This window comes from Colletotrichum jinshuiense, chromosome 3 (assembly GCF_051148585.1).
Source record: "Colletotrichum jinshuiense chromosome 3, complete sequence".
Lineage (NCBI taxonomy): Eukaryota > Fungi > Ascomycota > Sordariomycetes > Glomerellales > Glomerellaceae > Colletotrichum > Colletotrichum jinshuiense.
This window is the reverse complement of record NC_139310.1, coordinates 281,134-306,715: the sequence shown is the minus strand read 5'-3', so window position 1 is coordinate 306,715 and position 25,582 is coordinate 281,134. Positions and strand designations below refer to the sequence as shown.

At 48.7% G+C, this 25,582-nt stretch overlaps 6 protein-coding genes across 6 annotated transcripts; 4 read left to right on the top strand and 2 right to left on the bottom strand.

The window, feature by feature from the left end:
* Positions 1–1,952: 1,952 nt before the first annotated feature.
* EsH8_III_000083 (uncharacterized protein) lies at positions 1,953–2,582 on the top strand (the record flags this gene model as incomplete). The annotated part of the gene is made up of 1 exon (XM_083261808.1): positions 1,953–2,582. One exon carries the CDS (start codon positions 1,953–1,955, stop codon positions 2,580–2,582), a length of 630 nt encoding a protein of 209 aa, XP_083122295.1.
* Positions 2,583–3,092: 510 nt separating this feature from the next.
* EsH8_III_000082 (uncharacterized protein) lies at positions 3,093–3,986 on the bottom strand (the record flags this gene model as incomplete). The annotated part of the gene is made up of 3 exons (XM_083261807.1): positions 3,093–3,095; positions 3,145–3,425; positions 3,575–3,986. 3 exons carry the CDS (start codon positions 3,984–3,986, stop codon positions 3,093–3,095), a joined length of 696 nt encoding a protein of 231 aa, XP_083122294.1.
* A 1,925-nt stretch (positions 3,987–5,911) lies between these two features.
* On the bottom strand, positions 5,912–7,144 carry EsH8_III_000081 (SET domain-containing protein; the record flags this gene model as incomplete). The annotated part of the gene is made up of 1 exon (XM_083261806.1): positions 5,912–7,144. One exon carries the CDS (start codon positions 7,142–7,144, stop codon positions 5,912–5,914), a length of 1,233 nt encoding a protein of 410 aa, XP_083122293.1.
* A 1,995-nt stretch (positions 7,145–9,139) lies between these two features.
* Positions 9,140–9,712, top strand: EsH8_III_000080 (MARVEL domain-containing protein; the record flags this gene model as incomplete). The annotated part of the gene is made up of 1 exon (XM_083261805.1): positions 9,140–9,712. The coding sequence occupies one exon, from the start codon at positions 9,140–9,142 to the stop codon at positions 9,710–9,712; it is 573 nt and encodes a 190-aa protein (XP_083122292.1).
* Positions 9,713–12,934: 3,222 nt separating this feature from the next.
* On the top strand, positions 12,935–15,227 carry EsH8_III_000079 (uncharacterized protein; the record flags this gene model as incomplete). The annotated part of the gene is made up of 5 exons (XM_083261804.1): positions 12,935–13,025; positions 13,243–13,297; positions 13,365–14,516; positions 14,571–14,863; positions 14,929–15,227. The coding sequence occupies 5 exons, from the start codon at positions 12,935–12,937 to the stop codon at positions 15,225–15,227; spliced, it is 1,890 nt and encodes a 629-aa protein (XP_083122291.1).
* Positions 15,228–18,467: 3,240 nt separating this feature from the next.
* EsH8_III_000078 (uncharacterized protein) lies at positions 18,468–23,557 on the top strand (the record flags this gene model as incomplete). Its single annotated transcript, XM_083261803.1, has 5 exons — positions 18,468–18,534; positions 19,052–19,473; positions 19,609–20,355; positions 20,414–20,509; positions 21,944–23,557. The coding sequence occupies 5 exons, from the start codon at positions 18,468–18,470 to the stop codon at positions 23,555–23,557; spliced, it is 2,946 nt and encodes a 981-aa protein (XP_083122290.1).
* Positions 23,558–25,582: the final 2,025 nt, after the last annotated feature.

Here is a 25,582-nt window from a genome sequence, read left to right as displayed (position 1 = left end):
AGCAAGATGGTTCAGTTGTATCCAGAGGTTATTGAGTGCTTCATTAATTTGAACACAAAGTTTGATGTTCGGATTTTCAGGCGAGGCAGATGCTTCCGGAAGGTCGGTAAGAGCATTTACCAATGAGGTAATGTTTTCCAAATAGGCAGCTTTCTGAACACTGATGTCGAAGCAAAATGCCTTCTTTCTGTCCCTCGACCTTCGGAAGCGTTTTGAGCCAAGCAGCTCTAGGATGGCATCATATCCGTCCTCAATCCGTTCAGCTAACAGCCCGAAATGCCGCCCGTAACCTTCGAGAGACGTCGATTTCGGGCTCGGCAAGGGTTCGTATGTATCCATAATCGGGCTTTCAACATCGTTTGTAAAACACGGGGATAACAGGTTCCGTGGGTCTGCGGAAGGCGAGAAAGTTCTTGAGCCTATGTCGGCGCCATTCAATGACGAACGCCGAGGAGGAGATGCGGGAGATGAGCGGTGGTGATCGGTAATATTATGACTGTTGGAGTTCTCAGTATTTTGGAGTGTCTGATGCAACGGGCCGTGGACGGTGATATATAAAGTGTTTCTGCTGTCGATATCGCTCTTGATGCCTGTTGGCGCTGTCGTGATGCTGCGGTTTGGGGCAGTGGTCATAATGCCACCGGTACTTATTTCATTCTGATGCGCATGCACGGTCGTGGAATCTTTAGGCTCGGGCGGAATAAGTGACATTTTTCACGATAGTTGTGGTAGCCAAGGCGGCCAGTATGCGGTTTGAAAGGGGGAGAGCGCTCAAGACACATGAACAGAAAAGGAAGCAGGTACTTTGAGACTCGGAATGACAGGAACCTGCAAGGGATACTATAAGTCTGCAATCTTGATAAAACCTCGGTGTCGATTGAGGTATTGTCGGACTGCGTCCATGTGGGGGAGATAATCCCTTATCATTGTGTTCTAGCTCTGCCGTCTGGTTCGGTGCTGGTTTGGAACGAATCACGGGACATTGAACCAATTGAACAACCGCCAGTGATAGTATCGTCGCTCACGTGGGGCCTTGTTCCAATCATAAGTACACAGTATGTCGTCGCACTTGGATTTAGACATCGGTCAGTCCCTTTTCTACCATTGGCACTCGTCAAAAGTTAACACATGATTGGTGGACGCGGAAGTCTCGATTTGGTGCCTTGCTCGATGCGTTGGCGCTGCTTACCCTCCATATTCACAGCCTGCTTCAAGCCCTTAAGAAAGTGCATGCATGTGGCGCATGCTGGGCTCGGCAAATGATCAGAAGCAGGTCTATCCATTTATCCGGCGCAATGAAACGGACCAATTCAGGATACGGGCTGGCCGAGCCTGCAGTGCACATATGTCCTTCGACAGATTATGGGTGTGAATTGCGTGGTTGACATTAGCGTCCATCTCGACATTTGCTCTCGTCGGCCTGCAGCTTCAGTCCAGAGATGTAGCTCGTCCCTTTTGGAGGTGCAGCCTCACTGTCTAAGCGGGGTCTGCATCTTCTCGTTCGTTGGCCTTCTGACCTGTGCTCCCTCAGGATCCATTTTCCACGAACTTCCACTTCTTTCACACCTAACACCGATAACCTCGCTCATCAAACATCGTCCAGCTTTTCGTACATAAAGTTGCCACCAGTGACTTCTAATAATAGTTCAAGATGGTCGGTCACTGTTTCCCTTGCTCTGGTCACTTGAAAGTGCAATAACTCAATGCGTCATACGTAGGAAGCCATCGGGGCTGTAGCTGCATGCATAGACATCCTCTTTCGATCTGTTGCCCTTCTTGAACGTGCCAACACTGCGTGGGTACGACAAAAAAATGGCACTTTCTATCTTCAGGGTGTGGCCAGTGACGTCAAAGCCACACTTGCTATACTTGAGCTGCTCAATGAGGAGGAGGAATTACGCCAGGACCACGTGGACAGAGCAGCTCATCATGTGGCTCAAAAAGGCCTCGATATGTACAATTTTATCTATGAACTGGACAAGAAATCCGAGACCGGCGGCGGTTTTAAAAAGTTTGTGGACCATCTCAGGGATGGGCCCGGAGAGCAAGCTAGACTGGAAACGTTGCGAAAGGAGCTGAATGATTCCAAGTCTACCTTGATTCTTGCCCTACAAATGGCGCAAGTGGGACTTCTGAGGGCAATGGGCAAGAGTGATATTATCGTCAACATTGAGGTCGTCGCACAGGTCGATAAGCGTGTCCAAACGTGCCCCGGTCTGGAAGATGGCCTCCGAATTGCACAGCTGTATCCGAAGCGAGCATGGAAGGATGAGAAAGGGAAGTGGCATCTCAATGACCAAGATATTGCCGAATTGCAAAGACCGCCACCCTACATGTACAAGCCTGCCCCACTTGCGCCGGGGCAAACACGAGGTGTGGTCCAGATGAATAACGTGGTTGGCGCTACCTTTATTGGAATGGGTATCGGAAAGGATGGGGGAGATGAGAACTCGGTCTACCACCCTGATGAGCTTATTGTATCTAACAATAAGGTGTCTCATGGCGGATTGTTTGTCGGCGGTGGAATCTCAGCAAGAAACTTGGCATATCTTGCCAAGAACATGAATGTGCCAGGCCTCTAATTTTGGGCAAGCAAAGCTTTCAGCTCAAAGTAGTGTTTTATAAGGTTTTACTTCGAGAGTTTCATTTGCTTTTCAGCTTAGTTACTGGGTCATGGTTTTCTTCTTGAATAGCAAGTTGGGGATAGTATATATACTGGTCGCAGGCTCAGCTAGCAGAGAAAATCAGTTGGCTATTTGAGATTATAAATGACGATGCGTATGTTGACATTGCTCGAATATATATATATACATATATATATTCAGCATCGGTCTGGCATGTCTCCAACTTTGTTGTTTGGTATTTTTCCACTCCCAATCATGAAATTGTGCCGTGTATTTACAAGCCAGTATCCAGCCATAGTTCCAGCCCCGAATTTACCTTGAACAATAGGCCCATATCCGAAAGGTATTGATGAACCAAATTCACGAACCAAACACCAGCGAATAAACTTAACTCTTCGTTTTGCGCAAGGTTTTCCAGCCTGAATGCTGTAAATATTTTGAACTCAATCACCTTTGAAGGAAAAGAGATTACTAACTAGTGTTAGTTAAGAACATTACAGAGCTATTTCGCGACACTGACATGTCCCTTTAGATTGGCCAGGGTCTGGGAGATCGGAAAACTCAATCTTTGGAGCTTGCCTATGTCACTTTTGAGGACTTCATGTAGACTCATCGGCTTTTCGTCCGGGACTGTATAGTCTGTAACAACAGAACCCTCATAGCCGGTACTGGCGAGCGTCTCTGCCACATCGTCTTCGTAATAAACCGTTCGGATGAGACGCTTCCCTTCTCTGATGATACCTTCTAAATTCGTTTTACTTGCTTCCAAGTCATGAGTGGAACTACCACAACTCTGTATGGCTACATTCAGTCAGTAAATGATTCATAAAGCCCATAGTTTCAATTCAGTAGTAAACCTTTCGTGTTCTGAGTGTCTTGGTACAGCAAGATATTTCTATGTTTCCCACATTCTTGTACAGGGGCCCAAAATATGAAATCTTGTACATTACCAGTCTTTGTTGATAGAGCCTCTCCAATGCTCACGAAACACTGAACAACAGCGCCGCCGAAGACGTTAGGCACCTTTTCAGTAAGAAAATCCAAGTCCTCGTCCGTGAAGTTAAACTTCCATAGACACAAACGATCTCGTTCTTCATTCAAGAGAAATCGTGTCATGTCCGACGCACTGGGGCTGTCAACAGAATGAACTACCGAGTCCATTTCTACGTCTTTCGGGCTGGAACCATCATCATCTTCAGCCATCTGATCAGTGTAATCTGATGTCGACGATTCAGTCTCGGGCAACAATATCAATGAATCTTGTCGGAGAAGTAGTGACCAGAAGTCTAGGACCGCAGAGATGAGACTAGAGACAAGCGCATTCTGGGTCGAACCAAAAGCAACAGGCGATTTACTGGCCATTTCGAGGTATCCGAGAAATTGAAGATGAAGGCGAACCACGAGGCAGCCACGGCAGGGGGGGTATGGTACGGTAATGGAAATACACGACCCACAGCGTACTTGATATTCCAGTTCTCAGGGCTTTGGGCATAGAACAAGGTAGCGGTGAGGATGATGAATGATACTGTGCTCATGCATTGTGATATCGCCCGGTGGTTGGAGGGAGCATCCAATGTATGCCCATGTCCATGAATGGTGCAGGCGACAATGCAGAGACCGTGCCATTATGACGTCCAAGACTCAATAGTTCATGCATGATCCAGTAGTTTCATGCCTGTGACTATGTATGGCTACCGGTTATTGTGCAACCTTGTAATGTATGGGAGCCCAAGTCATGCCGGCAAGTCGATGAACCCATGAGAGGTCAAGTCACCACTCCACCACCACCCAAGTAATATGCAGTATCTGCATTAGTAGAAGCACTTTAATCTTTCTACATGATACGTATACTAAGTCTGGTCTAGCGTGACAGATAAGGTCTAATGCAAAGTCCAGAAGAGAGGACTCATTCTGCAGAGTCAAGTCGAGTAATCAAGAGATGGGCTCAAATCCATACATTTTCCCACCAATACTTTTTCAATACAAGATTATAGCTCCAAACCATTTCGTTAACTTGGCATTTAGCTGGTCGCTGTTGTAATTTTCAAGGAGAGAGCGGGTTCAGCGTGGCGCCTTTGGGTGGTTCCGACTTCTCGGTTGTTCAGATGTACCACAAGCATTAATCGTGTCAATTCACACTGTCTCGTAACTCTGCCGAGTATTTTACTTATGAGGTATCTTCATGTGGTTGGCCATGCGCCGAAATAATGGTGCTCATGTGACCATATAACGTTTCCGATGGTCTGAGTTCTTTAAATCCGAGGTGCAGTTGTGGTCTTAGCCATTGACATGAAGGCTCGACAAATTCGACCATTTTAACGAGTGAAATTTGGAAAGATATTGGCCCCATTCGATCTTCAATAAAATCTAATGAGATTAGGCTTATCTGGAGAAGCAGAATCTCTTGTTCACTAAACCTTCCTTTTAACTGTCCTCGACTCTCTGCTGACTTATGACGTGACCGTCGCCAGCGTAAACTGTTTCAATCTACCTAGCTACCCTGTCAAATTTCATCCTTCTCTTAAACCCCCAACCTTGAACCCTCTAACATCGTCGATGAAGATGTCATTCCAGTTCCTAGGTTTCCTATATTACTATTGTCCTATACTATACGCTGCGTTCTTCCTTCTAACGACAAGTCCGGCTATGTAAGTCCTGACCAGACGACTTAGTGCCTGCTCTTCGCCCTTCGCCCCTCAAGTCTATACACTTCAGACTCACAAAGGTGCCAATGACCGAGGATAGGGAGACTATGCGGCGCTCTCTCCCCAGACCTATGAGAGAACATGAAAATGGGACCTTTCGTTGCGGCTCTGATTCGTTGATGATCTGCTTAGAAAGAGGCCATGTAACCGAGCATATCACTGAGAGATACGGTTACTAGACATAAGGTGTTGTATGCTCTCTGTGACCATGGCAGTTAGGTTGCTTTATCTATATCCTATCGCTAAAGTTTCCTAGCACCGTCCCACACTCAATACCAGGCATGGTATTGTAACTTCTAGCATCTGTAAATGTCACACTGCATCATTTTGCGGCATGTATGTATTAACACTAAGCGAAGTCAAATTGGTTGGAAATGTCTCAACACGATGCGTAGTCCATCTGCCGAGACTTGCCTGTTACCCAATCGCTGTGAAACCCCCACAACGGCTTCGTTGAATAGCAGAGAGATCACGTAGATTATGCGGATTATATACATCCATCTTTCGAGTCTCGTCTTCTGTGAAACCCAGCATCACACATATCTAGAGGGGCACTGAGTGCATATGGCAAGCAGATATTGATTAGTCAGACCTTGTCACCACAGCTTTCTCCTCACAATTTTTGCAGCCACAATCGAAGCCCCAGTTCCTCCTCAATGTCGACATTCTCTTCTCTCTTGACCAGCTCCTCTCCTCTCCACCCAAGTATGTGATACACATTTCCTCTCCCTTTCTGATATCTCTTGCAGCCCTGAACTCCCACGCCCTGCCCTCCCTCCTCTTCTCAATGTTCGGGTCACATGAATGGTTGAAGTAGCTGGCTGCTGGCCAGCAACCGTATCCGAAAAGCTCAGAACCTTCATCTTCCAAGGACCGGATACCAAACGCGTTGTGGCTATCACGTGAGGAAAGAAGGAAGAGCGACTCTGGCGTGGTGAGGGGGAGCAGAGGTAAAGGAAGAATTGCAAGCAACTGCAGGTAGGTGCGAGTGAAGGCGTGTAAGTCGATGGTGCTGGAGTATGGCGTCGAGTCCACTGCTAGTGACAGCATGTGTTCCCATTTCCGGGGATTCTTGTAACGAGCAATTATACCACCAACGCAAAAGCTCATGGCATCTGCTTGAATGGGCTGTTGAAGTGCTTTCTGGACAGCTTTGCGGTGTTGCTTTGTGATCAACCCGCCTCTAACGCCATTCGATGTCATGATATGCGGCTCCCCTTGGTCCTGGGAATCGCCAGCCAGCTCCGCCATTCTTGACGTCCGTATCAGCTCCGCCTGCACCTTGATATCTTCCCATGCTTGTGCGATCTCCTCAGCCTTCGGTCGTGGCAAGTCAATATCTACCATTTCGGTGTCTTGTTTACTCCTCTTGGCCAACTTCTTTACCTCGGTCCAGGCCTGAACACCTACCTCGCCAGTCTCTTGCTGCCAGTTCATTTGACACTCACTCGAGCAGAAGGCAAAACCAACTGTTTGATCTTGTATACTCAAGTCTCTGCCGTAGTTGTATCCAAAGCACTGCCCGCAGACTTCACGCCTGTACTCTCGCAGGAGAACCGAAACTGTCAGGTCGTCTGAGCGCCATAGCAGAGATTTTGCGCTGACGTCTTGGGTAGCGAAGACAGCGCGTCCGGCAGTAGGAGTATCACGAATCTCAAAGTGCACAGAGGTAGCAGCGCCTGGGAACAGCAGATCTGGTGAGCTGTCAAAGGGTGTTGACAGGGACGGAGCAGATTGGGCCGACGATGGCCTGGAAGCACTGGATACTGAATAGTCCGTCAGTACGGTTGTAGCGTCGCTTTCGGTGGGGTCCATCGTAAGTGATTTCAGGTTAGCCGTGATTGAGATGTCTTTTGTCGATGTCCAACTTGAGCTCTGTAGTGAGACGCGTGTTCAACTTTGCCTAAAATCAGAATTGAGTTACTGTGATCGACCTACGCTACTCGGGGTGCTTACAGATAATTCAAGCAGCAGAATGAAAAGCGAAAGTCTGTAGTCAACTTTGTATATCAAGTATAGTGCTTTTGGGAGTGAGAGATCGAATGTATGCCATGCTGGAACTTTGTTTTTGAAGTATGGGATATAGTTAGACGGGTGAGTGAATAGCAAGAGGAAAGGGATGAGGTAGGTGGCAGAATTCTTTAAATATTGTGGGTGGGCTGGACAACGGCAGTCCGCAAGAAGGAATGTCTCAAAACAAATTTGACATACTATAACTACGCCCTGCCGTGGCTGTCAGAACATTCTACAACCGTTTTATTACATATACAAAAACAATTATGAAGCTCCAATCTGTTTAATATAAGCCGCTTGGAAAATTGTGGCTACGCCCATTTCAACTCCAGCCCATAAGCAAAACTGCAGCACGCGGGCAACAATATTCCTTGCAAGCAAAAGTGCAACTGGCAGACAAAGATTCAGCTGACAGGTACATCGGTGATTAGCAGACAAATATGTAATTCTCGTCTAACTGATAAGTAGAAAACAAAATAAACACAATAGCTTATGTGGCTGTGGAACTTTTCGTTAAATACAAGCTCATTTTTAAAGCGGGCCAGCAAAAACTCAAAGCCAGACACATCCAATCAAAAGCCAATCAGAAGCCACGCACCAAGCGGACTCTGTACCGTTTCAGTAAGTCAATTACAGGAGACTACATAAAAGAGCCACGCCTGCCGTGATCCTATTTTCAGAAAATCGGTTTGACGCAATCAGTCTTGCGGACAGCCGTAACCTAGAACCTTAGATTAGCAACAACCATGGACCTGTGCAAGGCAATCCTGAAGGTGAAGAAATCAAAAAGCCTAAGAAATTCGCCCTTTTATTTTATTTTTTGCCATAAGCTACAACAACATTACTGGATTTGCCAATGTCAAACAAACATGGAATTGGTTAATCACCACTAGTCACTAGCAGTGTAATAACTCCCCTGGCTGACAAAAGACAAGCAGTTAATATTAGCTGAAGTATAAATTGATTCGCAATGACTTGAGCTTCTTCTAAACTTTCTCATGTCGTAGAAGTGGCAAGCGTTCGGCGCACTTAGCAGTACATTCACCCGATCATCATCAAAACCTATCACCGTCGGCACGTCAACTGCAGTACGCACACTACTTGCTTGGTCAGAAAAAAATTAATTGTAAACTGTTGGTGCTTTGAGATATCATTCAGTTGGTTTCAGTCGCATTAATTATATTTCTACTATCCAAGTAGGCTGCTGATTGTGGTGTTTTGGCTAAGATTGCAGCAATTGCAGAAGCAATAGGGACCGGGGGAAGCACTATTACCTAATTGGGTAAAGCGCCAGCGACCCCTCAGTTAGTCCGGGGGGCACAAGCAGGGACATTCATTGTAAATGCTTCGACACTGGCTGGCTCGTACAATGTTACCATATTCGGTTAGACCGGGTTGGGAAAAGTCCCCAATGATATCCAAGATCTGTTGCCTGGCCTTCGCACATGGACTCGTCCTGGCTTGTATCAGCTGTCAGCTACCTAAAGCCGGATTTCTATATCTTCTTCTTCGTCGCGCTCCTCATTTTTTAGTTGTTCTCGTTCCACTTCTTCTTGTTCTTCAGCTGTTCTTGTTCTTTGCCGTGTTCCTCCATTCTTCAGTTGTTCAACACTCTGGTCACCTCCCTTCAACCACAGGTTCCTCTACAAAACCCGTGCGCTGTCGGCGTTCGTCGGCAACACTTGGCTTTCTTACGCTATATAACACTGGGCATCATTTCTCGGGAATTCGATTGCACGAAAGACAGCCGCGTCCTCTTTTAACGGCAATTGAACTCCACGGCGTTCTCCTCGCCAAATGACGACGTCAGTCAAGTCGCTGCACACCATGACCATGAACATAGCAGCGAATAGAACGGTTGGCTTTGCTCTTCGAGCGTTGCAGCTCATCTTCGCCATCATCGTCATGGGAACAGACGGCTACGCTATTCGCGTGTTTCACAGCCACACTGTTTACGAACAATTTGAGTTCGGCAATTTTTATAATTACTACGACGTCCCTAATGCGTGGGGCTTTTTGATGTTCTGCGCTGGATGGACATTTCTGGGCGTCATCTTCCTCCTAATTGCGGGAATCATTTTCGCGGACCATTCATTGATTGGCTATATTCGTGTCGCTGTCGAGGCTGTGGCTCTTCTCTCATGGCTCGCTGGTTTTATCGCCGTGGCTATCAATATAGGGACCAATGCATGCCCGGCAGAAGAGAACGGTTGTGGGTCGATCAAGGCGGCGACAGTCTTTGGAGCATTAGAATGGCTGCTATTCATGATTACCACAGCCCTGACTATCAAGCTTGTCTTCAAGAACGCTGGCCGGACAAAGACTTCCAAGTCAACAAATTCTTCGACCAGTGCCGATACGCCTATTTGAACAGCGGCATAGGATTCCCGTGGATATCAGAACCGACCGGCACGCTACAGAACATTACACATGTCGCCATTGTCTTTTAAGAAATGCTTTCTACAATGGTTTATGCTTGAGTGGCATGTTCTTAACCGATTACAGAACTGACAAAAGGAGCCAGACGTTAATATCTCTACTTGAATCATGATAGTGGAATGAGGTGGAGCGGTTAGGATCACGGTGTTCTCTTTAATTTTACTTTCCTATTTTACATGACCAGGACCGTGCTAGTTTAGACGTAAGTCTGTTCAAGGGAATAGACTTGGGGGAGAATCATGGTGGATGACCTACTAGAATTAATCTTTCTCGTTTTCAACTTTTCAATTCCTATAAACCTCATCTCTGTCTGCCAAGTGTATTGGAGTTTATTTGACATGTTAAACGCCGGATGTGAGTTGATTTCCAAACAGCATGTAAAGTAAAAAACCTCACGGATTGTCCATAATAGACTAGTGTGGAGTATCTGATGTTTTCTCCACTCTAGTCCCAGGAGCGGCACCCGCTGCTTTAGGTTGTTGAACTCACCACAAGTAAACAAACATTTCTGCGTTAGTGTCGGGAAAGTCACGATAGACTATCTAATTAAAACAATCAAACAGCCTATGTGTGGACTGTTTTACCCGAGCGCCCACGCTAAGGGTTTGACAGCATTAAGTGGACTCTGATCCAAGGCCAATTCTCGTGCTACGTCCCCATTTCAGCTTCCAGCGACATCTTTACCATGAAGATCTTAGACGAAAAACAGAACCAAACGACTTCGGTTTAGAGCTGTCGGTACAATGAACTATAAAGTTGGTTTTCAGATGTCAGGGTTTACCATGAGGGCCCTTTGTTGGGATTAACGGGCCTGAGGTCAAGGGGAACCCCTGGCCAGCCTCAATAGAAGTGCAAACAATTCTTTGCTACGGGCTCATTCATAAATATCCTCAAATGACCCGGAAATTGTTGGAGTCGTTGGGACGAGAAAACATGATGTTAAAGATATGTTTCTTAGATACGAAGCAAAAACTGTTTAAAGGCAGCCAGATCTCCCTCGAGAATGTTGAATAAGTACAAAGGCAGAAAGTCACGTATTTTGAATTTTTGAAAGTTGACTGTCAAACTAAGGAAACATCTACGGTCAGATTGTTTAGCAATAGAATAGCAGGACAGCCGAATCCAGCATTTCTAGACACTTACAGCAGTTTTAACATACAAGAAGATATGAGAAAACCCAAATTTTCACTGTTGGATTACTCGGCCAGAATACAGGGAGCCGGCCAGCAGCAACAGCCGGCCGCGGCAACGGCCGCGGCAGCGGAACCCGGAGATCCAAACTCCGGGCTGCCAACAGCGATATCTTCACTACTGCTGCTGCTCTCAACCTACCTACTTTCTCTTCTACACACACATATAACAACCAGGATTCAGTACCAGTTTGACCTTTTGTTTGCGTTCGATTACCTCTCGTACGGGTAACCTGTGATTCCAACATTCACTTCCGATACCACGTTCGTGTAATCTTGGTTCTTCGCTGCTTAGCCTGCAACAAAAACACCCCATACAATAAAGCCTCCGCCGTAGGAGGACATCCAGGCACATATATATCCACAGGTAGGATTCGATCAACTCCCCTCAACACCGAGTAGCTGTAGTGATAATAACCACCCCCATTTGCACAGCTTCCCATGCTAATTACCCATCTCAGCTCTGGCATCTGGTCGTAACACTGCCTTACAGCAGGTGCCATTTTGTTTGTCACGGTCCCGGCTACAATCATCACGTCGGCTTGTCGAGGGGATGCTCGGAATATGATTCCCAGGCGATCTTGATCATACCGTGGCATTGAGACGTGCATCATTTCCACACCGCAGCAGGCGAGACCGAAGGTCAGAGGCCAGAAAGAGCCTTGGCGGGCCCAGTTTACAATTGTGTCCAGGGTGGTCCTTTAATTCAGGAATGTTAGCTGCAGTCGCCGTGATATGAGGCAAAGACCAGAGAAACTGACAGTGCATGTTCAACCAGGTTTGATGGTTCTTTTGTTGCTAAAGTGATGTTTTTGGGTCTACTGTTGAACTGCGCGGTACTTCCATTCGCCGCATTTGTGTGATTCCGCCTGCGATTGTCGATCCATGGGAGAGACAGCCTAACTGCTGAGAAGGGGCAAATTGGGGACCTGGGTGAAAATATTAAGCCGTCGGATCCAAAAATATCAAAACCTGATACATATTGTGAGCCATGTTAATGCTGTCTTCTGAACCTCTCCCGACTGAAGGTCGAGCAGCAGCACATAGTCTGTGTGTGGTTTATCACTCACATCTCGGTACAACTCTTCGGTACATTATGCGAATATTGCGAGCTCTTGCAATGCAGCACAAAACGGAAGGCAGAATAATATGCACGCTGGACAAAAAAAAAAAGATCTCGTCAAGAACTGTACAACTTGAGAATGTGATTGAATGGCTTAGATGTTCAAGCGTGAAGACCGTGGCGAACACACTACATTCCAGAACATCAAATGAGGCCAAGAGGGGTGTCGAGATCCCTCAGAAAGACAGCGCGGGATCACCGGTTCGTTATAAGTCACCTAACAGTCTTCAAATGTGCCGGCCACATTTGATTTATACCGAACAAGCCAAATGGGGCTTAGCTTGTGCAGTGGATGCCCAGTAGGATTTTAGGTGAAAACCCACCTACACCCGCATTACATAGTAAGTGACAAAATGCTAATATGCCATCCTCTGATGAACTCCTACACTTCTACATACACAAATGTTCAGTAACTAGTCCATACATATCACCAAAACTATCCCAAGCTAAAAATAAAACAGGCTTGTTTAATATTTTATCGTGTCGTAAGCGAAATAAATTTAGGGCGGTGTGGCCTCTACGTGAACAGCCTGGTTATTTGCACCAACCACTCAATGAGCCAGCACGTCAACGACTCCGGGGCAGGGTTTATCCGTCGCTCCGGTCCCAAATTCCATGTTGACACAGGCGATGTGGGTCCCTAGATCGATCCCGCGCCATCCGAAATGGGCATCACCGCGGATAAAACCCACCAACATCACATCAACGCGACCTTTATCGGCCTCCATCAAACCCCCGAACCCCGGCTAATAACGATTGCGGCCTTCCCCAACTTGATCTGACATTCTAGTACATTCGAAAAACAACCTTGCAGCGGTCTGGACTTTGCCGAAACCCGACATGCCGATATCTTCGGCTGGTGGACATGTTTGTGCCAAATGTGGAAGGCAGTACCAGAGGAGTGCCCATCTGCGCCGGCATGAATCTACTCGTAAGTACGACGAGGCTTCGTATTCACCATGGAAAAAAATGTTGCAATGTCTGGAAAGTTCTTTGAGGCGTATTTCACTGTGTTGCTGGTCTCCACCACAAACTGCGATGGGGACGCTTCCATTTCGCTCACTGTTATTTTCCTGCCCAACCCAATTAGTCCAACGCGCTCTTATAAGCTACACGTGTCTCAAATACACTTACTCACATATACACAGACGTCGAAGCCGCCCGATACAAGTGCCTCTACTGCGATAAATCATTTGCTAGACGGTATGTAATATCTCGGTGACTCTCATACCTAGATATCATACACATAATCTTGCTCACCTTCAACCAGCGACGTCTGCAGAAAACACACAATCCACTGTCCCAACAAACTAGACCACGATGCACTCCCGAATCTCAAACGCGGCCAGAAGCCCCGTGCCTGTGACGCCTGCTTCCACAGCAAACAATCTTGCGATACTTCCGACCCGTGCGAGCGTTGCGTAACCCGCAACATAGCATGTACTTATCGCAGACTAGATTATATCCTACCCAGCCCATCTGACACCACTACTCCAGCATCATCCCTGGGCATCACGTCTGCAAGCACGCCTAGCAATGATAAAGACCGTACAAAAATCACCGTCGCCTTCCTCTTGGGCTTAACGAACCCTAATTCGGAAAACATCCTGGAGTTTCTTGCCAGCGAAGCGGCCGCCCGAACCGAGGGCGATGGCCTCGATCCGGCTATGAAGCCCGCGCCGACTCCATTTCCCCCCAACATACTTAATGATGACGATTTCGCGTTCCTGCCGTACAGCTTCGCATCGAACTTCGCTCCTGAACTTATGGAGTTTCATCCCTTGGAAGTTCTTCCAGAAAACACAGTTTCTAATCCCGCGGCCTCACCCTTTGACCCTAAAAGTCTGGAATCACGGGCTGCTGATATCGTGTCGGAATTGCATGAGCTTCACAAAGCATTGAGGACCAGCGATTCATGGTATGACGGGTCGTTTGACCTGGGTACCGCCACCTCGGTCTTTTCTGCAGAAAACCTGTGCATTTTCGCAGCAACCTACTTTCGAGTCAGCCACCTCGATCTTCCCATTGTTCATCGACCGAGCTTTGGGACAGACCGCACCACCAAGCCACTATTGCTGGCTGTGGGCCTGTCTGGATGCTTGAGGTCGCCACCCAGCGATGATGTCCTCGCAGCCCGTAACTTTTTGAGCCTGGGTGAGGAGTACGTTTTCCGTTGTTTGGGGAGGCTGATACCGCCGAGTACAACACCGGAATTCACCCATGAACTTATTGAGACTTTGCAGGCGGCTCTCATGGTTTCCTGCATCCAATTCTTTAGAAATGACGTTGCGACGCGGCGAAAGAGCCGGGCCCATCGACTGCCAGTACTTGTTTCCGCAATGAGATGTCTTGAGCTAGCACAGACCAGGCACGAGCCGATATTCGACTTCGATAGTTTTGTTCGCAATGAGTCCCGCATAAGGTTGGTGGCCGTGTCCCAGTTCCCTGCTGCCCGTAGCTGACTCCATGTGCACAGATTGGCCACATGGATAGCAATAGCAGATTGGCAGCAGAGCGGCATGTTCAACGTTCCGCCCCTGGTAACCCCCACGGAGATGGCGTGCGACCTACCGAGCCCACTGGAACTTTGGGACGCAAGAGATCCCAAGGAATATTTCGAGGCGGCTCAAGCCCAAGGGCTTGATGGCTCCAGGCGGATATCATCGATCAAGCTTTGCTTTAACGCTTTGATGGCTGAAAAATGGAACGGTATGGAAAGCTTTCCCTTTCAGGACGTCAATGCGACTGACTTGCAACTGTTGATATATGGTATGTTCTAACTTCAAACTTATTACCTCCGGGCAAAAGGCTCTCGAGCTGGCTGACATTCCCAGCAATCAACGGCATGGCGCTGTCGGCAAATCTGATGGGAGTCTTGGTGTCGAGTGCGCAGGCCGTCTTGCGTGCCGTCTCTAGATGGGAGACTATGTGGGATACAATACGCAGCCGGTTCTGTCCAGTAGCGTTCGAGAAATCCGGCATGGTTCGTTACAATAGCGAGCTTTCCTGGGCTGCCCGAAAGATAGTGCAAGTCTCCGTTGCCAGAGACACAAGCTCGGAGTATATGCAAAAGGTCGGGCATGAATCACTAGTGCAGCTTCACGAGTTCGTGCGGCAGTACCGTGATACATGATACCACCTCTGCGACTGGAAAACTGGTTTAGTACGCCTTGCGTCCTCTTCGAGTTTGTATTATAGTGTGTAAATTAAGAAGAAACCGAGGAACCTTGGGTGTTTTAGATACTAGATGCGTTATAGACATGATGCGCTGGAAAACTTTAAATTGAGAAATGTGTTTAACAAGCCATTTGCGACACTCATTATGTGAAATGTAGTTTCTTTTTTCTCTCTATATATACATAAAAGAAAAAGGGAAGGAAATGGTATGCAGATAACATTCTTAATGGCCACCGTTACTTTTTAAAGGCTGTTGGCCTGGAAGTGCCGATAATAACACCTCCTTTAACTTTCCTCTTTTGCAACTTTTAAGCAATATCCGTCTTATATTTTAGGTTCTTGGCCAGTCCCTGATCCCTCACCCTCCTGAATCTACATAGACGAATGCTGTTTTGACCCATTATTGCATTGGTAATGTGGGCGTATCGCATACCGTATATATGCATTAACCCCACGGCGCTGCATTGCATGGGTTTCACTGGTTTCACCAGCCACCCTTGCGATCCAACAGTCCTCGCTCATTTCAGGTTACATCTTTAGGAGAAACAGGGTAGTCACTCTTGCGAAAAGCATTGACGCTCTTGCGGCCTGTGTTTTTAAAGTGCCCTGAAGGAATTTTTTTCTAGCGGGTGCCATCCACTGAAGTTGATCTGGCCGACGATGTTATTAGACTGCCAATAGTCGCTCTTGAGCAGGTCTCTCTAACTTTCATTCAGCTCCATTTTCCTTTAACTCATTGACATGTCTGGATTGAACTTTCGCCCAGGGGCTCATGGTGGACCTACTTGCACTTGCGAGACATGCCACCTTGTCAAGAGAAAGCCGCATAAAAAGTCCCGAAATGGGTGCAACAATTGCAAAAAAAGGAGGATTAAGGCAAGTTGTGCTGGCTGATCTTGCAATGCGTGGCTGATGAATCTAATCTGCAAAACAGTGTGATGAAACCAAGCCAACATGTGGGCAGTGTATGAAAGCTCTTCACCCGTGCAGCTTTTCCCTGCAACCTGTAAGCTCAGGCTTTTCTGGAAGGTCTGAACAGCACGTTGAAGGACCTAAGGAGAGTTCATCAAGAAATGAAGTCCGGCTACGCCAACGAGGGAATGGAATGCCTGAACATGATGAGCCGGTTCCAATTGCGGACTTTCCGCGAATAGGAAGCATAAGTCTTCGCCCTGCATCGGCTAACTCAGTCGCGGCCACAAGAGCCCACTGTAGCGCACATCCCCTACCATGGGCATGGACGGTTGATGATTTTGGGCTCATGCACCACTTCCTAACTTCTGCGGAACTCTCGAACGAAAACGCGTCACTTTGGCGCGAAAAAGTTCCCATCCTGGCATTCGACAACCATAATGTTCTCCATCTGCTGCTCGCCGTATCTGCATTCCATCTAGCAAGGGTTAAGCCAGAAGAGTCCCGGAGATATGCACAGCTTGCAGACAAACACTACGAAATTGGACTGCGCCAGACAATGGAGATTCTATCGGATCTGAATCGGGAAAAAGCAGGAGTACTCTATATCGCTACAACTCTCATCTGCTCTTGTAGCTTTGCACGGGGACCTGCCCCTGGAAATCTCTTCATCATCTCAGACGGCTTGGAAGTGGCTTGGTTTGAGCTGCTGAAGGGTGTGAGGCTAGTCATTGAGACCTTGGGCTTTGATGCCATCTTCTCTGGTGTTTTGGGCCCTCCTCCCTCGGGAGAGTCAGAAGAGGAGTCTTCATCACTCACAGCTGAGCCGGAGTCGGATATACCGGTGTCATGGGAGCCTGCGATGCGAAGTATATCAGAGTTAGTTGCTGATTCTGGCGACCCGAACACAAAAGCCTATCAGAAGATGATTGAACACATCTCGCTCTCCTTCCAGCTTACGTTCGGTACTGCCATGGCGCCTAAACCCACCGACGGCAAGATGGAAATCATTATGGCATCTGTCTACAGAATCGATGACGATTTTGTGCTTTGTTTGAAAGCGAAAACACCTGCAGCTCTTCTTATACTAGCGCACTTGGCCGTACTACTTAAGACACTCGAGTGGTTGTGGTATATGCGAGGTTGGGCAGATCATGTTTTGCAGGGTGTGGCATCAATTCTGGATTCTCATTATACCCCTTATCTGAATTGGCCAATTAAGGAGGTCGAAAGAATTGGTCTCAGAGAGACTAGGATTTGCAATAAATTAAACAAAGAATGAGCTAATAATACACTCACTCAGTACGAGTACTGAAGATATCATAGAGATACTTCCTGTCTACTTCATCTCCATGTTCGATGTCTGTGCCTGGTAACCATTCGTGACGGGACCATATTGAGTCCGCGACTCTACCTCCTTCTCATTCTGGATAAGAACGCAGTGGAAACAGCAGATCGACGAACAGCAATCACCGCATTGGCTGCCTTTGATACCAAATCGTTTGCGAACCTCACCCCGTTTACTCATCACAAGACTGCTCCGCGAAACGATGATTAACAAAGTTTGCAATTGTTTGGAAGAATAAAGTACCAACTTACAGCCAGCCAAAGCCGAGGGATCCTAGAGCCGAGAGCAAAAAGCAGTCCCCGTTGATCGACGAGTATGTGGAAAGGCTTGGGTCACGCATGCGCTCAGAAGTCTTGCCATAGACTGAATTAATTGGGCCTAGTTGTCAGCAATACTAGTATCTGGATAAAGGAAAGTAACATACCCATGCATGGAAGCCATGTAGCCATCATGCAAGTATCGCATGGGCCGCAGTCCATGAGATCATTCTGCCATTCTTGAGTTGACATTGTGTTCGAGTGGAAGTACTGTTTCTATGTTCGTATTATTTCTGTTCCAGATAATAGCGTCGAGTAACCGATGAGGTCACATACCGAATTCTAAGAGGCAGCCTTTCCATAAATCTGCAGAAGCGAATAGTTGCAAGTGTCGAAACTTAAGGTTTTGAAGAATCACCGATGATGCAGAAGATTGAAAACAGCGAAGAAAAGCTGGATCTAATATAAATAGTGCAACGGATATGGTCATGGTATCATTCTATTTTGCGCGGGTTACTGATAATTTTGAGCCCCATTCAGGTCTCCCTAATATTCGCTTGAGTCCATGAAGGCTGATGTTTGACCACGTCCCACCTCTTGCAAAGGGTCCAAGAATAAATCTCAAGATGGACAGACAGTTCTGCGAGACAAAAGGGCGGAGCCCCACCCAGCCATATCCATGTGCAGGGCCCGTATACTGTACGAAGTCAGGCAAGAGGCGAGTTCTGCCCAAAAGAGTTGGTATGGTAAGTCGCACAGGCCTCGAGGTTGAATTATTATAGTACAACGTAAGTGGAGGTGACCCGCTATCAACATACCTAGGCAAAATGTTTGAGCGCTGCTTGGACTGGTTGCAGGGATCGTATAAAATACGACCCCGGCTGGTTTTAATCCGGGTATGCCGAAAAGCTTGTCTGCAACACTTTAATTTGAGCCAACATTCTTTAGCAAACGACTGTGGACGTAGTGTCGTTAGCGGATCACGATGTCTTCATAGTGGAGAGATATGTTCCGTGATTCCCCATGAATCGCCCAGGTTCATACGAAAAGCTCTCTCATTTCATGGTCGACAGGGAATGTGTCCATACGAATCTTTGAGCTCTTCGTGGAGCAAGGTTATCAATTGCGCCGTGGTCAGGCCGCATGATAAAAGCAGGAAGACATGCGTTGTGAACATCTCCTAGCCTGGTTGCAGCATTTAAATATTCAGAACAGCTCATAACCTTCTTTTTTTTTCTTCTAAATCTCGTCTTTCCTCAATAGCAACCATGACCTCCCTCGCCTTCAACGCAAGCCGTTGTGCAAACCTGGCATCTGCCACTCTGACTCTGCTCGGGGCCAAGTTTCTATCTGTGGAGGCAAATCTTGTCGCCAACTACAGTTTCGACGTTCCAAAGGGATGGGTTTACTCCCAGCCATCCCTTGACGTTCACAATGCCACCTTCTGCAACGTTACTGTCACCTACACTCACCCTGGCCAAAACGACAGTCTTCGTGTTGAGGCATGGTTGCCAACTGAGGAGAACTACAACGGAATAATGCAGTCTGTTGGTGGAGGGGGCTGGGTAGCCGGACGCTTCATTCTCAGCTATGCGGCCATGACCAATGCTGTGGCAAACGGCTACGCAACTGTTACTACAGATGCAGGAATCCCTACTGGCAACAATCCTGCTGATTGGCTTTTGGTACGCCCGGGAAGTCTTAATACGAACGCATTGCAGAATTTTGGCCAGGTTGCTTTGAATGACGAGGTACGCAAATCTTTATCGGAATGCACCATCATATCGGCCTGTACATTTGCTGACCTCATGTGATGTTAGGCCACCATTGCAAAACAGTTGATCGTCAGCTTCTACGGCAAGGGTCCATCATATTCGTACTGGAATGGCTGCTCGCAGGGTGGCCGCCAAGGTCTCAAGGTCGCGCAGCAATACCCAAACGTGTACGACGGCATCATGTCGGCTGCCCCTGCAGTCAACTGGGCCGAGTTTTACATCAACTCAATCTGGCCGATCTTCTACATGGAAAATACCCAGCAGTTTCCACTCGATTGTGCGCTCAACGCACTTACATCGCTTGCTGTCTCTATTTGTGATGAGCTCGACGGCGTGAAAGACGGTCTAATCAGTGACCCAGAGGCATGTCGAGAGAGTTTTGACCCATTCGCGTACGTTGGCGCGTCATTCGAATGCTCCAGCACTGGCTCGATGCTCAACATCACCGAAGCCGCTGCCGCAGTCGCCAATGCTTCGTGGACCGGGCCTCGGTTTTCCAACGGCAAGTTCCTCTATGATGGTTTCGAGATGGGCAGCGATTTATCAACGATTGCTCCAACGAACTGCACTGGCGAGATCTGTGCTGGCGTTGGCCTAGAGAACCTTGTCTGGGCCTGGCAAACTTTCGTCGCCAAGGACCCCAATGCGACACTCCCAAAATTGACGGGGGGAACTTTCGACACCATTTATCGTGCAGTCAAGCTAGTCTTTGCTTCTAACCTGGAGACCGACGAAGCGGATCTAAGCGATTTCAAAAATGCCGGAGGCAAATTGATCACCTACCACGGGCTTGTAAGAAATTACCCTTTTTAACTAAATGCGTAACCTCAGCTAACCTAACAACGTCAAGGCTGACCAGAGTATCTCACCGGGAGGTACTCTACGCTACTACAATAAGGTTGCCGACTTTGTCGGAAACATATCCTCATTCTACAAGTACTACCGTGTACCTGGCCTCGAACATTGTTGGGGAGGCAATGGAGGCCAACCGGAAGCAATCTTTTCCCAGCTCCGAGCTTGGGTAGAGAATGGAACGGAACCGCAGTTTTCTCCCGTTGTCGTGAAAAGACCGGATAACACCACACAAGACCAAATTCTATGCCCTTACCCGCAAAAGGCTCGATTTGATGCTGCCTGCGGTGCCAGCATTTCAAAAGATTGCTGGTCATGCTCTAAGTAAGGCAAATGCCTTGCGTGGGAAAATTCAGCTTTACTTGGCAACAAAAAGCTTCCCGCCTGGCGGTGAGGGTGCAGACGACACAGACTTTGTATGTATGTGAACCAAGAATCGAACTAGAACCCATTCAAAAAAGGTATGATGAGTATTGGTAATCGATGGGCAGTCTGGAAGAATAAACCAACATGCTGAGGGCGGTCCCAAGGGAATCATAGAACCAGTGCTCAAGTATAGAGCATAGGAGCAGATCAGTTTAAATGCTTTTTACAGCTCTTCTGAAATCAACTCTGCGATTTAAGCCTCAGTAACTCTCAGCCATTCGACATCACTTATGATTCAATTGCATCATCTTGGGTTTCTCCAGGCTTGCTATTCAAATCTCAAAGGCACGCAGGACTGGACGGTTGTTTGATACCTTGGGCAAGATGAAGGCTTCGGAAACAGATGGAAAAGCACACGGGAAGAAAATTGAGGTATTGCTTGACGTAAATTTGAATTTTCGGCAGACTCCCGCACTTTGATAGACTATTTTACAGCAAGTTCTGTTGTTTTGATCTTGCCAAGCATTTTAATGCGGAAGTAGCTGCCGAGAATTAGACGGACTCGGCGGACGCACGTAGTGTGTTGTGCTTATGCTAAGAGGAGCCGTCCACGTCCAGAACTGATCCCCTGCACCACCCCTACATGCCAAGTTAAACACGTATTTTCTCGCCGCTGTGGGATATTCAATGATTTGGTATTCCTTATCAGAGAATGCCTGCAGCAAGGGCGGTTTCGGTTTAAGGCTGACATCGGCGCGTTACCTTACCGCCACATTGCCAAACCCCTGTTACTGGAGCTCCACATCGTATGCGGTACAGAACCTCTCAACGAGCAATTTCTCGATCTCGAAAGTGCGTCTGTACTGCCACCCGCTTGATTTGCAACGGTCATTTCCCCATAGAATTTGAAGGAGTTTGTCGTTACATATTACTATAACCAGCAACTCTTTAAAGCCCGTTTGCATTGCCCTGGTGGACTAGAAAGCTCTCAACGACACGCCCTCAACGACACGCCCTCGGGCGCTAAGATTCAGAAGCTGCAGCTCGGCACGCCATGGCCAGACGCTACCCTCACCCGAGACACTGGAGGGTAAGTCCATAGGCTGTCCTGGCAGTCGGTAAATTGTAGATCTTTATGGGCTAATCCCATGGCAACATTCAGGCCTACCCGCTCAGCAAAACTCAGCCTCGTACTCGCCTTGTGGTAGTGGAACACGCGTGTGCAGATTCCGATTCCTCATCCCGGAAACAAAGCGGCGAGAAGAATGACTCTGATGAAACGTCTGGCTGGAAAAGCTCGTTCTTCAGGGTCGTTGAGGGCAGCGCCACCGCCTTGGGCTCAATCGCTGTGCTGGGACTTGCAGGGTATTCCTACCATGCTTACTACAAGGACCTCGTCTTGCGGAAGATGGACAATGCCTTCGCCGCCGGCTTCTCGACGCCGGAGCTGACGGCTCTCGGGCGCCATGTGGCCTTTCACAAGCTCCAGTCCGGCGACAGCTTGACGGGCTTCAAGTCCGAGAATGAGTGGATCCCCAGGGGCGAGCAGCCGCTCATTGACGGCATCATAGACGGAAGCGTCAAAGGCGAATATCATCTGATCACGGGCGAGAAGGGCACCGGCAAGACCTCAATGATACTCAAAGCGATGCGCAAGGTCAATGGTGAGGGCATCGCCATGCTAGAGGCACACAGCGACCCCGAAGTATTTCGCCTGCGCCTCGGAAAGGCGCTCGACTTCGAGTTCCACGAGGACTACATCGGGAGCTTATTCAACTTCAAGGGCCCCCGCGACTCGACCGCCATTCTCGACATCGAGAGGGCCTTCAACAAGATGGAGAAAGTGGCACTGATGCGGCAGGCGCGGATCCGGAAGCCGCTGATTCTCATCATCAACCGCATCCACGTGCTCCGGGACGACGAAGACGGTCGCAATCTCCTCGACCTGATCCAGCAGCGCGCGGAGCTGTGGGCCGCAAGCCGTCTGGTTACCGTGGTCTTCACCAGCGACGACCACAGCACCACGGAGCACCTGAAGTGGCAGGCCACGCGCATGACTGTATCCGACGTCCACGACGTGCCCCGCGGACCCGCCCTCGAGGCACTTAGGGAATTCCGCAGCAGGGTTTTCAAAGAGGACGTGCCCGAGGACACCCTGGACTGCGTGTACAAGAAGGTCGGCGGGCGCGTCCGGTTCCTGGACCACGTGGCCAGGTCCAAGGACATGCTGGCGACCTGCGACTTTATCTGCGAGAGGGAGAAGCGCTGGCTGCTGGGCCAGTGCTGGATCCTGGGCGAGGAGATGAGCGACGACGCCGAGGAGCAGCAGGATTACTCGGCCACCGCCTTCGTGCTGGCCAAGGCCCTCGTGGAGAGGGAGAAGGCCATGCTCCGGGAGGGCGTCCCTGACGGCCAGCTGCCGGAGATTCCCCTTCACAAGGCGAGAGAGCTCATGACGAGATGGGATGTAATCCAGCGCCATGACCACTTCAATATTTTCTCCATTGACTCCAGGTCCATGGTCCGGGCCGACTCGGTCCCAATGCAGAACGCGTTCCGGGATATTTGTGCCCAGGCGGGCTTTGAAGAGCATCTTCAAGCCACCCTGGACCGACTTGACGAGCTGGAGGGCCTTCAGAGGACCAGAGAGATTGTGATGAAGGACCTGTTAAAAGAGGGCGAATTTAAGGCGGTAATTCGCCAAAAACAGGAGAATGGAGAACCCCTGACGGTAGCCGTAAAGACCAGCTCGTCGAAAGAGGATGCCAGTCAGTAGGCTTATGGTTCCAAGGAAGGAATGCAACAAGTGGTTGTTCATAATTGATAGAACTTTTCAAGCTCATTTTGCGTATTCTCGGCCCGTGGCGAGGTTCACTTGGTTTCGGGCTGAGTACGATGACAACGATCCTCACGATCAATGGGCTCTTGACGCGCAGGCATGCAAGTCTTTTCTGCATTGGAACAGTAGCCACCCGGCGTATGGAAAGACATTGAGACAACCCAGATCCCTTTAATTTGTGATAGTTTCAAGTAGTCTGTGGATGACTCGGAGGATGCGATTCTGATGCTGACTGCCATTGATGTAAATAGATAGATCATCGGCCGGTCTTCAGCCCATAATGTTGACGTTGCACGCAGCCTTGTCTCTAATTAGTTACTATGCTGTATCTGGCATGGCATGCCGTGCGAGCTCAAAAAGCAACCGGTAAATATATTTGGCTACGCGCTCAAAGGCGAAAATGTGGACAATGGGGAAATTGTTGCGTCGACTACCGTTTCGGGGTGTTTGTTTGTTTGTTTGTTTATTGGCATCTGGTAGAATGTTTCATACGACGACATGACAAACATGCGCAACGGAAATACCAACGGTGCGGCACCGCGGAGAATTGCTGGTGCGGGAGGCGAGCACGCGGGCAGGCGCGCACCGGATCAGGAAAGGGCAACGGCGGCCGAGACCGGCCCGTGTGGATTGCCGGTTTGACGGACCCCATGATTTTCTTCATCGGACGGGTCAGAGCAACAATGCTTGCCCGCTCCGTTTCGGACAGATGAGATGTAACGCCGGGGGAGGGAGGGATCGGGATGGGATGATGCCCCCGGCAGTTGGTTTGGGAGTCGCGGCATCAGCAGGACATTATTAAAAGGGGCACGGGACGAGGATTCGTTGACTGGATAGACATCCTCTCACAAAGGCTAGACGCACGAGCACCGGCAGCGATGCACCCCGGATTCTGAAATGACGCTGGGATGCGACAGGAGTTTTGTGGGCCGCGCCGCAACCGTCGATGACGGAGAGATCGTGGGCGAACTTGGGCCGATTAACTTCAGACCGGAGAGAGGAAGTCCACGCTACAAAACCGGCAATGACTAAGCTGCCTCTGTAGTCGGAGCTGGGTTGCATGAACTCTCAAGATTGGTTGGAGTGGTCGTGTGGTGCGTCCGTGGACGCAGCATGAGGTCACTTTTGGTTTGACATGACAGCGGCCGTTTGCCGGGCTAGCGAGCAAAGTGAGGGGAAGTCTAAGAAGAGGGAAGAGAAAGCATGTCGGAGAACAGCGTAGTAGTTAGCATGTATGGCTATTAGTGGATGGTGGTGTTGCTGGGTGTGCTGGTGAGGGGTGATGCATGTCGGATGACGTAGTCACGATGAAGGAGCAGTGCTACATGGCAATTTGAGAGTCATGAAAATGAGGCAAACGGGGGCGGAAAGGGGTCAACTAAAAAGGTTCGAGGGCTGAGGGGAAGTGCAGCGAGTGACCTGACATGAATATGAATGGCTAATGTAAGGATGGATTGGTAGGTAGTGTGGTTTGGTATGGTATGGTGTGGTATGGGTGTCTCGTAGCGTGCTTCGTCCTTCACGTTCATTCACCCAGACCAATTCCCAATTCCGAATTTCCATCCCCCATTTCCCATCTCCCATCTCCCATTTGCTATCCAAGGATATGATGGGCAAGACATGTGTGAACCAGCTCGGGGCCAGGCACAGAGGTTGCAGAGCAGAGAGCTGCGCAGATCTGGAAATAGCACACGCCATGGGCGGTGCACGAGAGGCAGTGAAGGGGAGGTCGTTCATCGCCTCTTCCTTCCATGAGAGACTTACTTGTCTCTCTCTCTAGTGTGTGTGTGTGTGTGTGTGTATGCCTGGCAGTGCCTGCGGCCGCCGATCGCGATCCAAAGCATGGCACCACACACCGCAAAGGGCACAAGCAGGGGTCCACCCACCATATTCACTCACTCTCTCACCTTCACATCCACTGACTATTCACTCCAACCACGGATGGGCCTGAGGAATCAACCC